This window comes from Polypterus senegalus, chromosome 4 (assembly GCF_016835505.1).
Source record: "Polypterus senegalus isolate Bchr_013 chromosome 4, ASM1683550v1, whole genome shotgun sequence".
In the NCBI taxonomy this organism is placed as follows: domain Eukaryota; kingdom Metazoa; phylum Chordata; class Cladistia; order Polypteriformes; family Polypteridae; genus Polypterus; species Polypterus senegalus.
In genome coordinates this window covers 209,260,105-209,278,782 of record NC_053157.1, presented here as the reverse complement: position 1 = coordinate 209,278,782, position 18,678 = coordinate 209,260,105, and the positions used below count along the sequence as shown (strand labels likewise).

Sequence of the window (18,678 nt, the reverse complement as noted above, 5' to 3'; positions counted from 1 at the left end):
TGAGCTTCAGTTCATTCTAAAACTGCCTTTATAGCTTTTGTTTGCTATTGTGTTGTTCGTTGGAGGCCTTGCCCCATTTATGAATATTGATGAGTTACCTTAGAGTTAAAATAAAGTGGAAGAAAGCATATAAGTATTCTTTTTTTTTTTAACATTCATGTACATGAATGGTAATTTCACCCACTAGATGGCAGCAGAATACTGTCAAGAGAGTTATTTGGGCTTAACACTTTAAAATGTATCATTACACATTACTAATAGTTTTAACCATTATTACTTAGAATTACTAGTCCGGCTCAGGGTTAAAACCAAAGTGGTTGGGCTACAAAATGGCTATGCCAAACTATATTCTATCACATGGAAATCTCTGTAAATACAAAACTCTGATTAACCTTTACAGTCTTTAAATTGCCAGATTAACCAAAGAATTTTGGAGATATTTTTTTTAGAAAATGGAAGGTAAAGGCAAAGGCTACAAAGGCATAACTCAGCACAGTACTAAATACTATTATGCTAGCACACTAACAAGGAAGATTTTTGTAAGGAAATTGGGAGAAAAGATGTAGTTAAAGACAAAAAAAGGAGACACAACTAAGAAGACCGTGGCACCATTACCAAAACCAAAATAACAATCAAATTTCTTAGTCCAAATCAGTAGATTACAAAATGAGTTATTTTTAAACAAAAGACTGATCATCAAAAAGGTTTTTGGAATTTGAAAACTCGGTGTGATATCCCATGCCTTCTTAATCATGGATAACATTGAACCCTGGGTATCTTGTACTTCATTACTGAGGCTGGTCAATGATAGAGAGACTTAAACACAGACAAAAAGGTAACAGTCACAAAAACCATGAGTCTTCATTTACAACATTCCAACTAAAATATATTTACAAAACGTTTTCTGGGGGTAAACATAATGGTAAGGAAGCAGCATTTAATCTGCCACAAATCTGTGTAAATCAATGTAAAACATAACAAGAAAATGCTTATCATTTTAGCCCCTAACAGCCCTAGCACTCACCTTCATGAAGATGGTTTGTAGCTGCCCACAGTATTTGCCGCAAAACCTTGCTCCATTTTTGTTCTTGGAGAAGAGAACCTCATGAGCTGGGATTCTGTGGTAGGCCACTCGCCGATCCCCCTGAAGCATCCAGATGATGATGTCCGGCAAAGAATTCTGAGGCTTGGGGACAAACGAGTACGATTTGCCATTATTAAGGTATGAAATTCTCACAATGCTAAAGCGTTCTGGTTTAAGGCTTGTGTCTAATAATTTTATTTGTGTGGTTAAATTTAAATGTAGAAAAACAAATAGCTGTTTAAATTAGAAAGTAAATCAGTAAACTGAAAATTAGTTTTAAATAAATAATTAGGGTGGTGCCATTACAGCTTTAGATACCAACATTTAAATGCTAACAATTTCACTATCAGTCTTCATTTGCATGTTCAATACATTACAGGATAAATTCGGTTTTCGTCTCCCATTCTTAAGACTTTCAGGCTGCAGACTTTACATTGACCTGCTGTGCCTCACCGCTTGAGCTGGTGCCCAGCAGAGTGGTTGATCTAGTTTTTCTTTTAAATGAATTACAATGGGATTTGCAAATAAAGTACCTGTCATCAACTTTGGTTCATTACTGTCTGTGCATTACCATCCCTTATGGGCATTTATTATTTGAAAGGGGATGTTACAAAAAACTTGTAGAGGAAAGGATTTTCATTAAGATAAATAGGGGTTTCACCCCTGCTCACTTCTCTCGTCAACCCCCAGCCTGCACCACGCCCCAGCCACTTTTGCCTCTGTCACTCGTGTATGTGAATTCCACTTTCACTAAACAACAAATCTTTTAATTCTCGCAGATACGCCTCTTCATTGAGAAGAAACACTACTTTTCTCTGATGGCAACATGAATTAGACGATCTACAAGTCTCCGACTTAAAGTTTAAATCCGAACAATATATTCAATCTCTTTTCGCTGTTCTGTTATTTCACCAAGTAATAATATCCGTTTGTTTGCACTAATGCGATCCTTTACTACCATTTTTTTGAGAGTTTTGAATTTTAGTATTTTCATTAATCTAACTCTAACCTGCTCTGCATGTGTATCGCACCCAAGTTTTTGAACCTCTTTCGACGCTTTTACTTTGTCATCTACTCTTTGTCTTTTATTTCCAGCCCGGGCATGGTTAAATCTCTTGGCACAAAGTCTCATCTTTGGACGTGAAAGTATCTCTCTGAAAAGTCACGTCTCCTCCCAGGCTAAAAAGTCTTGTCTTGTCCCAGGATTTTTATATTAAAAAAGAGAGATAAGAAAGCTTCAAAGCAGTCAAAATAACTGTATAGAAAATATATGAGGATTAGTGAAAGTCGAAAATTAAATGTGATATTTCCTTCCCTTCTTTTCAAAGCACCAATTTTGTTAACTTACTGCAAATTAATTTTAATGGGAAGAAAGGGTTACATGTTATCTGGGAAGGTCAGAAAGGCTTTCCACTAAGAAGACAAAAGGAGGCCAGCAACAGTGTCTCTCTGTCTGCGCACTGCCTACTCCCCCTTCTAAATGTCTATTGTCTCTTTGTCTGTGCATTTTATGCCCCCTTACTTCATATTTTTTTCTGTACATACATGTAAGAGCTACTGTATCAAAATAAGTGCAAGGATTGCTGTACCATCTTATGAGGAGTCCAAAATTCATATAACAAGAACAAATTAAATTCTACAAAGTGTTGTTTTAAAAATGCTGAAAGAAAGAGGGAGCTTCTTCAGTCAGAGGAGGTCAATCAGGCACCAGATAAAGCTAACAGATCACCTTCCAGAGAAGCTGCCGACCACTCCAGTCAGACACCAACTCCTTAAAGGCAGCTTTGTCTCTTAAAATAAAACATTAATTTCTTAGAGTTTTATTTTGTTGTGCTTATTATTATTTTCTAGGGGTGTGTTCATTAATAGTTAACTGAACCAAAAGTAACTGAACTTCATCATCCTTTGGCACAGATGTCTTGGCGGGGATATAATTCAGGGTCTCATTGAGAAAATGATCATATAGGTTGTAACTGATTTCACCTTAAATTCCATTGATTTGAACTTCCCTGAAAATGAATGTACAAACTGTCATTTATAAAACCTAAAACTAATGGAAAACTGTTATTATACTTACAAAAACAGAAAAGCATGGGTATGCTCGTTTTTTTCTCCAGAAACAGACTTTTCATGAAAGTGATAAGCAATTGAAATTAAAAAAAAAAAACAATAATAATGCATCAAGTAGGAGTGGATAGGATTTAGGGAAATTTACCTAAACCTTCACAAAGTATTCAGACTTGTCCATATTTTATACATGTTGCAGCCTTATGCTAAAAACATTTAAATTATTTTTCCAACATCAAGCCACAAGTAATATCTCAGAATGATAAAGTTATATCATAAATTTAGAAATTTTTGCAAATGTATTAAAAATGAAAAACTGAAATATTACATTGACATAAATATATAGACCCTTTATTCAATAATGTGTTGAAGCAGCTCGGGCAGCGATTACAGCCTGGAGTCTTCTTTAGGTATAATGTGGCAAGCTTCACAAACCTGAATTTGGGGATTTTCTGCCATTCTTCTCTGCAGAACCTCTCAAGCTCTGTCAGGTTGGAATGTAGATCATCAGTGGATGGCTATTTTCAAGTTTCTCCAGCAAAGTTTTATTGGCTTCAGATCTGTGCTCCAGCTGGGCCACTCAAGAACATGATATATGGATATCACTGTATTTTAGCTTCATTCAGCTTGTCCTCAAGCCTAGTTACTTCCCAGGTCCCTGATGTTCAAAAACAACCCTACAGCATGGCCACTTACATAGTATTGGACAGATAGTGAGCGGTGCCTGGTTTCTAGCAGATATGATCTCAATCTTAGTTTCTTAAGGCAAGTTTAAGAGTCCCATATGTGATAAAAAAAAAATCAAGCCAGCTCCCATGTATCTGTTACTGAGGAGAGGCTTCTGTCTGTCCAATCTGTCATACAGTGCAGATTGGGATGAGGGCTAAAGTGATGGTTGCCCTTCATCTCCTCACTGCTTCTCTAGAGCTCAGTCAAGGGTTCTTGGTTGCCTCATCTGCTATGGTCTTTTTTCCATGATTATTCAGTTTGGTGAGATCTAGGAGGAGTTGTGGTAGTTACAAATTATGAAGGCAGTTGTGCTCTTAGGAAACTTCAATGCAGCAGGAATTTCTGTGCAGCCATTCCCAGATCTGTGCCTCAACACAATCCTGGGTCTAAGCTCTGCAGGCAACTCCTTCAACCTTATGGCTTAGTTTGTGCTCTGATACACACTGTCAGCTGTGGGACCTCATATAGACATATAGATGCACCTGTCCTAATCACGCCCAATCAACTGAATTTACCACAGGTGAACTCCAAACAAAGTGTAGAAACACCGCCATGATGATCAAAACAATGAGATGAACCTGAGCTGAATTTCAAGTGTCATAGAAAAAGGTCTGAATGTTTATGTCAATGTGATATTTCAGGTTTTTATTTTAAATACATTTCTAAAATTCTCTTTTCACTTAGTCATCGTTGGGTATTGATTGTTGCTTAATGTGGGAAAATGAGTTTAAATGATTTTAGCATAAGACTGCAACATAGGATAATGTGAAAAAAAAAATGAAGTAGCCTACTTTCTGAAGCTACTTCTTGTGTACTGCACATGTGCTTTATAAATTAAGAGGTTTTAGAAATATTTATACGTTCAGATTTTAGATTATTCTATGCAAATTTTTGTAGAAAATGCCTCAGTTATTAAAAATGTCAAAAGGAACTGATATAAATACGATGTGAATCATACACTTAAGGAAAGTGAAAATGAAGGACAAATGCATTGAACTTAAATTACTGGAAGGCTGTGGGAATTTGAAACTACCAAGTCATATAGCCAAACCAGACATCTTGACAGTCGATATTTTCAAACAAACGTACCTTTCAGGAGGCCAAACAAGCTAGGCAGACTTAATTGTAGATGCTTGTTGATATAATTTTTTATGTTATCAAGACTGTAGGTTTGGTGCTCTATGAGGCATTTAACTTAAACCCTTCATTTCACTGTAAAACCTCATGCCAAATGTAATGCGTGATGTTAGGAGTGTTATGGCTCAGGCATTCTTGGTTACCTTATGACCCGGATATAATGGCATTATTAAAGGAAAAATTAATTGTACTAGAGTCCATGACAGAATTCTGCAGAAGGATGTTAATGTAAGCTGCCACACAATAGGGACATGCAGAAAGACACCATAAAACAAAATGTATGAAAAAAAATCCCGTAATCTTCATATTTTAAGGGATCGCCATTGAAGAAGGAGACAAACTTTCTCTGCAGCAATGTAAGAAGCTTAACAACAATTACAGGAGTTTTTTTTTTGTTAGCTATTGAACTAAAAGTGTAGTCAGATACTAAATCTAAGGGGGCATTGCTATTTCACAGAAGAGGCTAGATTTAGTTGTTTTTGAAATGAAAAGATGACAGTAGCTTTTTCACATATATAGTGCCCTCCATAATGTTTGGGACAAAGACACATTTTTCCTTAATTTACCCCTTTGCTCCACAGTTTAAAAATACAAATCAAACAGTTCAGATATGATTAAAGTGAACATTGCAGTTTTAATTTAAGTGTATTTGCATACATTTTGGTCAAACCATGTAGAAATTACAACACTTTTTGTACATTATCCCCTCTTGTCGGGGTACCATAATGTCTGGGACACAGCAATGGCAGGTCTATTAAAGCAGTCATACTTAGTATTTTGTTTCATAGGCCTTGATGTGATTCATAGACATCACCAGATGCAGAATATCTTCACTGGTGATGCTCTTCCGAGTCTCTAATGTAGCCATCTTTAGTTCCTACTTGTTTTGGGGGCTTGACCCCTTACATTTTCTATTCAGCATATGGAAATCATGCTCAATTGGATTTAATTTGGGTGACTGGCTTGGCCATTCAAGAAATTTTCATTTTTACCTTTGAAAAACGTATGTGTTGCCTTAGATGTATGTTCGGGATCATTATCTTGTTGTAGAATGCAAGATAATGAGTTTGGAGGCATTTACTGAAACTTGAGCAGATGAATGTTTGTATACATCTCAGAATTCACTGTGCCACTGCTGACAGCAATTCCATCATCAATGAAGACAAGCATGCCAGTACCTGTGGCAGCCATTCTTGTCCAAGCCATAGCACCCCCACCACCATGTTTAACAGATGAGGTGGTCTGCTTTGGATCTTAGGCCATTCCTTTTCTTCTCCACACTTCGCTCTTGCCATCACTCTGATAAAGGTTAATTTTGTTTTGTCTGTCCACAAGACCTTTATAAGGAATTATTCAGGCTCTTTAAATACTTTTTCACAAACTGTAATCTGCCTATCCTGTTTTTGTGGCTAACTAGTGGTTTGTACCTTGCAGTGTGGCCTCTGTATTTCTGTTCATGAAGTCTTCTGTAGATAGTAGTCAATGACACATCCACATCTGCCTCCAGAAGAATGTTTCTGATCTGTCGGACAGGCATTTGGGGCTTTTTCTTTACCATAGTGAGGATTCTTCTGTCATCAGCAATGGAGGTCTTCCCTGGCCTAACAGTCCCATTGAGATTACTGAGCTTGCCAGTGTGTTCTTTCTCCTTAATGATAGTGTAGACCAGGGGTGGCCACACTTTTTTGGCTTGCGAACTACTTTTAAAATGACCAGGTCGACATGATCTACCTACATTAAAAATGCTATATATATATATATATAGAGAGAGAGAGAGTATACTTTATAGATAAAATGTATGTTATTGCCTTAACTGAATAACCTTTATGGCACAATAACAATTCAATACATTTATGGTCACTACAGTATTTGGATTTAATAATCTTCATGTGGGAAAAGGCTGACTCGCATAAATAAGTAAAGCCGAATAATACAGTCAAGGAGCTTTTGAAATCAGCCGATTGAAAAATGACGGCTATCCAATTAACTGCAATTTTAGTTCCCTCTCCTTTCTCTTTCTCAGATCACTTTTCGGAAGGAAGTCAGTTTTGTAGTTTTTATGAACAGTTCAAAAGAGCCTTTCCACATTTTCCTTCTTTGAAATAGCAATGATAGATTGACAGATCAGACAAACGCACTTCGATTGTGACATTGTGAGAAAAAAACCTTTTCCAATTCCACATCCAGCCCATACCCTCCCCAAACAATTTTTTTTTTTAATCCCTTCTTTAGTCAATATAAATTGGAAAATTAACTAGATCACAGCCGGAGTTTTGCAGTAGCTCGCGCGTTTGATCATGTGTGCAAGATTACCAGTGTGTTAGAAGAGAAGAGATCTCAGAACTCGCCCTGCATGTCAATCAAGTGGCAAATGCCATAGGGAGGATATATGATAGACTAACGTTTAAAAAAATTTTTTTTTGAATGCAGCGTGATCTACCTGCACTACCTTTGCGATCTACCGGTCGATCGTGATCGACGCATTGGGCACCCCTGGTCTAGACAGTTGATTTAGGTAACCATTAGGTTTTATCAATATTTCGAATGGTTTAATTACTATTTTTCATCATCATAATGGCTTGACTTTCACTGGCACAGGTCTTGTCCTCTTGTTGAACAATGGCAACTACAGATGCTGAAAGTTAAAAGCAAGCCTAGGTATCTTATGAAGCAATGAAACACACCTCAGTAATCACAAAAACCTGTGACACCAAGTCAAGTTAGAGAGCATGCACTGGTACAGTGCATTGCTGCACCCACTACACGACAAAACAACTCAGGATCCTGGTTGGCAAACCCCCCAGGCAGACACGCGGTCCAGTCCCACCCTCCGGAAATGACCCTCTATCTGCCACAGCCATGTGTTACGTGGGCGACCCCTTGGCCTAGTCCAGCCACTCGGGTCCCCAACAATGAGGATCTTATGAGCCGGATCTCCCTCAGGGAAATGCACCACATGGCCGTAGTGCTGTAACTGATGCTTCCTCACAATGCAGGTAATGTGCCTCATTTGGGACTACATAAGCAACCGCTCATTTGACACAAAGTCAAACCAAAGGTATCCAAGGAATTTCCGGAGAGACACAGTACCAAAGGAGTCCAAGTCTTCATCTCAGGTCACTGGATAGCGTCCGTGTCTCACAACCATATAGCAAGATAGGAAGCACCAGAACTCTAAAGACTTGGACCTTCGTCCTTTTGCATAAATATTGGGAGTGCCACACACCCCTTTCCAGTGACCTCATGACCCACCATGCTCTCCCAATCCATCTACTGACTTCATAGGAAGAGTCACCAGAGACATGAAATGGGGAGACTGTGTAGAAAATGTATTGTCATGTGTACGTGGATTGACTGAAATATATGAAAATACCCTTAAATGAAAGTCTGCAATGTGCACTTTAATAACATGTGAATCATTTGATTTGTTATTTTAAACTGTGGAGAAGAGGGATAAATCAAGCAAAAATGCATCTTTGTCCCAAACACTATGGAAGGCACTGTATATATTATCATTACTATTAACATTGTGGCGCCCACTTTCATTCAACTTTTTTTTTTTTTTGTATAGTGGTCTTCACTGAATACTGTGAACTGTGACAAGTGTGCGGGTAAAATTACTAAATACAGAATTACTACACATAAAGATACATATTTGACAGAACACACAGAAAACAAGTAGAAATTGATTAACATAAATGGAAACCAACAATATCTGTCCATTAATTCATTAATGAGCTATGACTATCTCTCACCTCTTCAGCAATATTACGCAGTCGGAGCAGCCAGTCCTCAGCCTGTTCGACTACAGCAGACGGGTCAGTGCCATTGCCATGTTTGAGCTGCAGAGCCAGCTGCTGAATCTGAATTAGATTTGCTTTTCGAAAACGATATAAGTATTTATCTAAGGGAGTAGTGCAGGGCCACTGTTGTAGGTCAGGGAGCTCCAAACTGAAATATAAGGCAAAGAAAACAACATTAGAGACAGTAACCTTTAGCTTACAAATCTACAAAGCTAGGGAAGAGAAGGATGAGGAGTGATGGGGGCCAGAAAGGGCTGTGAAGGCTTCTCCTCTTATGTTTGCAGCATCCTAAATCTAGCCATTCTCAGTGATGGTTTTACAATGAAAGAAACACAGCTTCAGTGGAAGTAACAAAAGGCACCATGTTAGATACATTCTTTGTGGATTCAAAGTATGAATTGCAGATGAATAAGCAGAACCCAAGATGGAAACACAGATCTGAAGCCAGGGTGTGTTAAATTAAAAAAGTGGTGGGCACAGCAAGAAAATAAAAGAAGCTACCAGGTGAATGAAGCATAGACTGGCAGTTCCTTAAATGCTCTCTTACAATTTTTTTAATATTGTTAACAGTCAAATTTTCATTGATTTCTTATTTTTTATTAACGTTCAAAAATAATGATGTTTTCCCATTGTGTTTACTTATGGGTGCCACATTTTGAGACCTTTTTGTTGACAGTTGGCATTGCTATGCCACACATGCTGTCATTATTGCAAAAGTATGAAGGCCATTTTCTGGTTATTCGAGATTTGTGGGTGCCTTCTACAAACTTTACAAATTTAGCATTCCTTCTTGCTGGTGTATTCTGATAACAAAATATCGTTCTGGTCCTTTACTATGAAAAATGTATTGAATATTAGGCTTAGGTTAAGTGTTCATTTTTTGGCGGTGATTTCAAATACTGTTTCCAAACTACGATTCTTGGTTCACACACTGAGCTTTTGAACGGGAGATACTTTAAGCTGTTCAGGTAAAAGGCCTTTTCCTTCTAGTCTGAAATCTTATCAAGCTGAATAGAAGTGCTGGGTAATGCATATTGGGAAAAGTGGAACACGAAGTAGGAATTTAGAGGGCTTTTTTCATATTTTACGCTTACTTAGCTGTGAATCTCAGAGAACTAACCTTGAAAACAATGTAAGAAACATTTTTCTGTGCTGTGAGAAAATGTAGAAAATAATTCAACATATTCTGATACCAGCAGGTGTTTGCTCATCTTTGGGCAAGAAAGTGGGAGCTGATGCTGTTGTAAAAGTAGACACTTTACAGAGTAGTCCCCAACCCAGTGGGTCTCAAACTGTGGGGCAGGCACCCCTAGAGGGGTGCGAAGTAACAAAAAGGGGGGTGCGAAAATGTGAAAAAAGAAAACAAGAATCGAAAATATGAAAAATACATCTATTGAAACCAAAACAAATTAACTTAAGCTACATTCTGATACTAGAAAAATAAATATAGAGTTAGATAAATGTCGATAAAAGTTAAGTAGGTATAATAAAATCTGCATCTTTGATATATCATTAATTAAATTAGTGGGCTCCTTTCAGAAAAACATTAAGGGGGTGCGATTAAAACTGTTATGAAAACTCGGGTCGCAAATACTTAAAGGTTGATTAATTTTGCTCCAACCTTATTCTTTCTTTCTCAGCTGCTTTTAAAAACTACCAAAGAATCCTTTAACTCTTTCTTGCTATTTTGTTTTGCTTGCGAAAACAAAATGTGCAAAAAAAGAAACCAACTAGTAATAGAATAGTCTTTGGCATCTTATTACTGCTACTTGGGCTGAATGAAGTGTTTAGACACCTAGATTGTATAATCATTTAATGTAATGCATGGTTTTAATGCAAATAAATGCAATTTTCAAGTAAAAACTGAAATGTCAATGCCTTTGTCTGATTAATGCTACTGAGCCAAGAAGTTAGATTGTCTATTCCTTGTGTATCTGTAGCACGTGAGAGGATGCTCTTCTGAAGCCCTCCATAGGTAATAAAACTGGATTGAAGTAAAGACAGTCCCAGTTAACAAACAGCTCACACTAGAGGTCTGTAGAGTTGAAAAAGTTGTGTATAATACAGAAAGGAAACAGGTAAATAAATAGCTGATTTTGACATTTCTTCTTATCCCACACTTTAAAAAAGCATCTAAGAGGTTAGTTGATACCTTTTGTGTTAGGTGATCTGATAACACGATAAAACAGCTTTTGTTTACTTTATTCACATACTCACTTTTTCATTTACACTGTCAATCACATACTTGAGGACATCAGTAAAATCTAAATGCATTTAAGATTGAATCCAGAAAATGTCTCTTCATGCAAAATATCATAAAAATTTCAAACAAACTCATGAGTTATGTAGTTGAAGTGGAAACCCTGGCAATTTTTAATAAAGTATCAAAATGTGATATTCAGAAATTTTTGCCATTAATTAACCAATCAAGTTTGATGGCTTATCTGTCAAATGTCTTAAATTTTCTTTATTAATCTTTTTAATCTACTTAATCCAATTCAATATTGCAGAGAGTTGGAGTCTATGTTGGCAGAACTACTGTATAAGAAATCAAACAGACACACATCTCTGCCACTTAACAAACCTATCAATAGAGAGATCAATTACAGTGTTTCAGGAGTGATTTGAGGTCATTCATAACATTAAATTTGTAATTTACAATGAAGATTTTGAAACATATCTTGAAATAAATCACAATGCCATGAAGCAACTCAGCAGATACCTGCAATCACTGATGACATCATCCAGCAGCTGCTCCATTTGGATGTTCACAGCTTCTTCTGACATGTTTGATTTGATTTCCAGCTGCATCTGTTCTAGATTGGCTTCCTAGAGATGAAAAGAGAATTGATATTCTTGGTAGGATGCAAATTAAAATAGCTTTGTTTCAGACATTAGCCTTAATAAACTCATCTGAAATACAGAAAAGTTTGAAAGCAACTTGAGGTACCAAACAGTGAAAAATGTTGAGCTGTCCTGAGATCAATTGCTGGCTCATTCACTTTCTGTAGCTCAGCGTTTCTCAACCTTTAAGTATTTGCAAACTGAGTTTTCATAACAGTTTTAATCACGCCCCCCCACTAACGTTTTTTTGAAAGGAGTCCACTAATACCAATTTGTTCTTTTTTAATTAATGATATATCATAGATGCATATTTTATTATACCTACTATTGGCTCCAGCAGACCTCCATGACCCTGTGTTTGGATTCAGCAGGTTGGAAAATGGATGGATGGATATTTAACTTTTATCAACATTTATCTAACTCTATATTTATTTTTCTAGTATCAGAATGTACTGTAGTTTAAGTTCATTTGTTTTGGTTTCAATAGATGTATTTTTCATATTTTCGATTCTTGTTTTCTTTTTTTCACATCTTCGTGCCCCCCTTTTTGTTACTTCACGAACCCCTAGTGGGGCCCGTCCCACAGTTTGAGAACCACTGCTGTAGCTTGAAAATGCAAATTCATTAAACATTATTCATTTTAGACACTTCTTTTTCAAGTTTGTTCTGATTATCAACTAAATCTTCTTTTTCTCCCCTATGTGTGTTCATATGTACCTAGCATCTTTATTCACTGTATGCATTGCCTGATTATTTATATCCCTTATTAGAAACACGGTTAGTTAGTCACAGCTCCAGGGACCTCAGTTCCATTTCATGCCCGGTCAATGTGTGTAGAGTCTTCATGTTCTCCCTATTTTCCACATCAGATTTCATTGGTGACTCAAATTTTTTCTTGTATCTCAATCTGGTAACTTTAGCAATAAGCAAGTGTGTGGACATGTGTCTGGATATAATTTACATTTGACTATAATCTTGTGAAGAGTCTATTTCTGTCTTTTTGCAATGGAGTTATTGCTTGTGAACCTATTAATTTCCTAAAATCTCTTGTTCCCTAGTAGGATTTTTAGGAGGTGTCACTAGCATCGGATATATGTCAGGAAAAGAAGCCTGGGCAGGATGTCAGTCCATCACAGATCATACTCGCACAATCATGTTCACTCATGATGGGGCAGTTTAGAGACATCATTAAACCTGAGATGTATGTCTTTAGGATTTGAAAGCAAACTAAAGCAACTGAAGAAGATGTACAAACCGTACAACTAGAGTGGCATGACACAGACTCTAATGTAATGTACTGTAGATCATCAAGGACAAGGCAATAGCACATATATATTGCATGATTATTGATTTTTATTTTGCACTTTGGGAAAATCATTAATTTTTCCATTCATCCATCCACTTTCTTAACCTGCTTGTTCAGGACAGGGAGCTAAGAAGTTGGAGACAATCTCTGTAGAGGATGCCAGTCCATCACAAGGGGAGCAAAAATCATGTACTTAATGCAATAATTAATTAGTTAAATAATACATAATAAAATAATAGAATTAGAGGATCTCTAAACTGAATGAATGAATTGTACTGTCTGCACAAAGGGAATTCAATTCAGAAAACAGGAGTGAGGCACAGGTGAATGAAAAGAGTCAAAGCAAAGTAAGGATCAAAACCAAAAGTCAAAGAGAGAACATCAGAGTTAAGTCAAAAACAGGAAATCAAAGTTAAAAGGCACAGCTTTGTTTTAATAACCTATAATCAAAATAACAAAGTAAATTTAATCACAAAATTGGGTCCAGTCTCAGATACAACATGGCCCTTGAGAAAATCTATTAATTTCTCAAAATTTACTTCAATATCATGACCCTAGAGGCCATGCCCCTAGTAATCAGAACCTGCAATTTGATGACTGGAACCGCAAAATGGCTGCCCCAAAGTCTAAACAAAATGGCATTCAAATAGATGTTTAATAGAATTTGATTTCTAAAGTAAAGCTCCAATCAAGAAAATAACCACAGAATTAAATCCCCTGTGTGCATAAACCCCAGAAACGACATGATGTATTGTAGATGTATTGTATAGTCTTAGAAAGGCCTGGAAAAAAATCAAAAGATACTCTTGTCAGAGTATGAATGAAAACTTACAACCCTGTCTTGTGTTGTGTAGGCTAACATATAGGTAACCACACCAAAATAGACTGGGCTGGCCATTTTAAGATTATCTCACAAACATTACCATTAGAGCTCACTGGATCTTTGCCTTCAGCCCTGTTACAGTATTTGGAGCAAGATGGTAAAAATCACGAGCTCAGGAGACAACAAGTCAAGTCGGGGAGCATCCACTGGTACAGTGCGTTACCGCACCCACTACACAACGAAACAACTCGGGATCCCAGTTGGCAACCCCCCACACAGACACGTGGTCCAGTCCCACTCTTTGGAAATGACCCACTATCTGCCGCAGCCAGGTGTTACGTGGGCGACACCTTGGCCTGGTCCAGGCACTCGGGTACACAGCAATGAGGATCTTATGAGCTGGATCACCCTCAGGGAAACGCACCACATGGCCATAGTGCCGTAAATGGCGCTTCCTCACAATACAGGTAAATGTGCCTCATTTTGACTCCATGAGCAACTGCTCATTCGATACAAAGTCAAACTAACGGTACCCAAGGATTTTCCGGAGAGACACAGTACCAAAGAAGTCCAGTCTTCTTCTCAGGTCACTGGATAGCGTCCGTGTCTCACAATCATATAGCAAGACAGGAAGCACCAGGACTCTAAAGACTTGGACCTTCGTTCTTTTGCACAGATATCAGGAGCGCCACACACCCCTTTCCAGCAACCTCATGACCTCCCGTGCTCACCCAATCCATCTACTGAGTTCAAAGGAAGAGTCAACAGAGACATGAATGTCACTGCCAAGGTAAGTAAACCTCTCAACAAGGTCAACACTCTCTCCGCAAACAGACACACTGCTGATGGCTGTGCCCAAGAGGTCATTAAAGGAGATATGGATGGACTTCACACGTATAAAACCCAGTGTTATTCTTCATTGATTTTGAAGGATGCTTTAATATTCTGGTGTTATTTTCTGAAGTCATTTGGACTGTGATTATAATGATTAAGTTATTATTCTCATTTGTTTTTAAGGAAGGACTTTGGTCTTGTCTGTTGTGTGAGATGGACGCTTAATATATTGCTCCACCGGCAGCGCTGTCTGTTTCTTTTTTTATATATGCAGTAATCCCTCGCTATATCGCGCTTCGACTTTCACGGCTTCACTCTATTGCGGATTTTAAATGTAAGCATATCTAAATATATATCACGGATTTTTCGCTGGTTCGTGGATTTCTGCGGACAATGGGTCTTTTAATTTATGGTACATGCGTCCTCAGTTTGTTTGCCCAGTTGATTTCATACAAGGGACGCTATTGGTGGATGGCTTAGAAGCTACCCAATCAGAGCATGTATTACATATTAACTAAAACTCCTCAATGCTATAAGATATGCTTCCCGCGCGGTGCTTGATTGTTTGCTTGTCTCTGCCTCTCTCTCACCCTCTCTGACATTCTCTGCGCCTGACGGAGGCGGTGTGTGCAGAGGGGCTGTTTGCCTAGACGATACGGATGCTCCTCTAAGAAATGCAGCTTTATCGCGGTGCTTCCGCATACTTAAAAGCACACTTATTGATTTTTTGATTGTTTGCTTTAACCTTGCGCTCTCTCTCTCTCTGACGGTTCTCTGCGCCTGACGGAGGAGATGTGAGCAGAGGGGCTGTTTGCTTTGAAGATACTGACGCTCCTTTAAAAAATGCCGCTTTATTGCGGTGCTTCGGCAAACGTAAAAGCACACATATTGATTTTTTGATTGTTTGCTTTTCTTTGCAAGTGCTCTCTCTCTCTCTGAAATTATCTATCTCCTGATGCAGACACTCCTTTGAAGAGAAGATATGTTTGCATTCTTTTAATTGTGAGAAAGAACTGTCATCTCTGTCTTGTCATGGAGCACAGTTTAAACTAGAGGGCTCTAATAATGTTAACAGTGTGGGAGAGTTTATAAGGGCTTAAAATATATAAAAAAAAACATACAAACATATGGTTTCTACTTCGCGGATTTTCATCTATCGCGGGGGGTTCTGGAATGCAACCCCCGCGATCGAGGAGGGATTACTGTATATATATATATATATATATATATATATATATATATATATATATATATATATATATATATATATATATGAGTGATAGCTCTGAGGCTAGAGATCTGCACTGGCAATCAGTAGGTTGCTGGTTCGAATCCCATAAATGCCAGAGGTGACTCTACTCCATTGGGCCCTTTGCTATTAACCTGCAATTACTTTGTTCAGTGTATGATGATAATCTGCATCCAGCCCTGCAAGAAGGACCTCCAACTTACATGTTAAAAACTTGGGGGTTGATGAAAGGATGGGCACTCCAGCCATCGTAAAAAACATTGCACAGGTTGTGTGGTGCGGAGGTATCACCCACTGCACTCAGATTCTAATCCAAGTGGTTCGTCATGGGATGGATGTGGCAATGCGCTATCAGCGGATGCTCCCAACCTCTTAAAAACCAGAGTGGAATTTTCCAAAAGTATACTAAAAACATGAAGTGGAAACAAAAGGGAAACACCTCAAAGACAGAGAAAAAAAATTTTAAAGGTCAGCCAAAGTTTAAGCCAGTGTCACATTCATGGTACAGCCTGAGGATGAGGAGACAAACACCCTGATCAGCCAGGTTCTCCCAGTGTGCAAAGGTTGTAATGGCATCAGAGCACAGGGTGAAAGATTGCATGGACAACTCTTCTGAGCTGAAGCTGCTGATTATCAAACTCTGGATGGATAGAAAAGGAATACACAGTAGAACAGACAAGCTGAAATAGGAGATCAGAAGATACATCCATCCATCCATCCATTTTCCAGCCCGCTGAATCCGAACACAGGGTCACGAGGGTCTGCTGGAGCCAATCCCAGCCAACACAGGGCACAAGGCAGGAACCAATCCTGGGCAGGGTGCCAACCCACCACAGGACACACACAAACACACCCACACACCAAGCACACACTAGGGCCAATTTAGAATCGCCAATCAGAAGATAAAGCAATCATTTTGGCATAAATTTGAAGGAAAATCTATCAAAGATGGATGAAAGGAGACTTTCCGTAAAAATGGAATAATTGCAGCTCAGATTCTACAAAATGTTTCCTAACAAACACTTGAGCAAAGGACAGGTAGAAAGGTGGGATTGGAGATCACTTGTGTGGGGTTAGATAGAAAAAAAGAAAAGGTAGGGCTTGATTGACATTATAATTCATTTTTTGCTACTTAGAATACTTAGTCTTCACAAAGATTTCAAGGGCTTTTATGGAAGAGGAAAAATTTATATATTGGCATAAATCGCATATTAGCGTAAATTGCCATAAAAGTAATTAAAAGCTTCTGAAACATTAGATTTAACATAAATTAGAATGTCAAGCAAATTAGATAAGTCAAGCAAATGGTTTACTAAAAAATCGGTCATATTGCATTATTTTTTAAAACTTGAGGCAGAATTGCTAGTGTGGGAAAGAAGGACAGGACAAGACAGGAATGACGCATAGAAACTGCCCAGGACAGGGGAAGGAGGGGTGTGTGTGTGTGTGTGTGCACCTGTGGTTGACAAGATAGGAAGCTAAGAAAAAGGTGGCATTGGTAGACGTGTGAGAAACCAGCTGGAATGGTGAATCAGCAGAAAGACAGCAAAAGGCTTTGCTATAAGCAAGGTCAAAATGATGTATGTAATACATGAAAAATAAAATTAGTATATTCAAGCACTAGCATAAATAAATATAGAAAAATATATTGGAAATAGCACAGAGATTAAACCAAATCAAGCATGCTAAGTAAATGATTAAATAAAGGCACACACCATATTTCTTTTAGTTAAAAGCTTAGCTTTGGGTACAAAATAACTAGCATGAAAGGCTTAGGAAAGGAAATGACACAAGAAAGCCCAAAGATGGAAAAAGGAAGCATCTGCCCAACCAAAGACCAATCAAAAATAAACAAAACAGAAACTAGAGATGAATAATGGACAGTAAGGACAGGTGCAGATTGAGCTAATTGAACGAGGTCAGAGTAATAAGAAATTACTATATAAGTTTTGAGTTTTGAACTGTTTGGGGCTTAGCTCAAGTCCGTGTTATTATTTGTGTTGTTTTATTGCAATAAAGCTTTAAAACTCTGTTTGCCTATCCTGAGTCCTAATAGCCTTAGACAATTTTTCGCCATGACACTTTCTACATGAGGCAATATAGCTTTAAACAATACAGTCATCATTTTATACAGCTTGCTCCAAAACACACTCATAAAACATAATACCAATTTAAAAAATTGGATTTGAGTTAGTAGCCAAATGCATCACATTAATATTGTGAGGCAGTGAATTATGGGAAATAGCTCACCAGCCTGTCTGCAATGTGCAGCAACATGTTCAGTGCATCTGTTCGAAATTTGATGTCTTCCCACTCTGATGACAGGACCACAACTGGTTTGATGTTGCCCCAGGGCAGGTAATAGTAATGGCATCCTGAGAGGCAGAGGTAGATAGAGAGCTTAAGTCACTAAACACAACACACATTCCTTCTGAGCTTTTTCTTCAAGTGTCTGTCATACACAAAGCAACAATATTGAGATTCTATAATATTAAACTAAATCGTCTTTATACATTTAAATTTGAATTCTCCCTCTTTCAAGGCCTATGCTAAGAACATTATGTCATTTTTTTTTCTTTAAGTACCATAGGAAGGAAACCAGCGGATCCCACACCCTGGATAATGTAATACTCAAGAATAAACTGTTTTATAAATTGTATGATGATCTGCATGCCATTACAAAGTACTATGTAGTGTCCTTGGAAAGGTACTGAAAAAGACTGCCAGTTTGGGCTTCCCCAGTATATTTCAGTATTGAAGGGAACATAAGGGAGTACCTGGTGGTATGAGTGGGAGTTCAAC

At 37.9% G+C, this 18,678-nt stretch overlaps 1 protein-coding gene across 5 annotated transcripts in view; it reads right to left on the bottom strand.

The window, feature by feature from the left end:
* dysf (dysferlin, limb girdle muscular dystrophy 2B (autosomal recessive)) overlaps positions 1-18,678 on the bottom strand; it is a 362,566-nt gene that overhangs the window by 185,784 nt on the left and 158,104 nt on the right. For all 5 annotated transcript variants that reach the window (XM_039751919.1, XM_039751924.1, XM_039751920.1 and 2 more), the window contains 4 exons: positions 18,127-18,251; positions 11,543-11,649; positions 8,773-8,968; positions 1,025-1,186 (listed from right to left, as the gene is read on the bottom strand). In XM_039751919.1, coding sequence (XP_039607853.1) covers positions 1,025-1,186; positions 8,773-8,968; positions 11,543-11,649; positions 18,127-18,251 — 590 coding nt within the window. The remainder of the gene's footprint in view (positions 1-1,024; positions 1,187-8,772; positions 8,969-11,542; positions 11,650-18,126; positions 18,252-18,678) is intronic.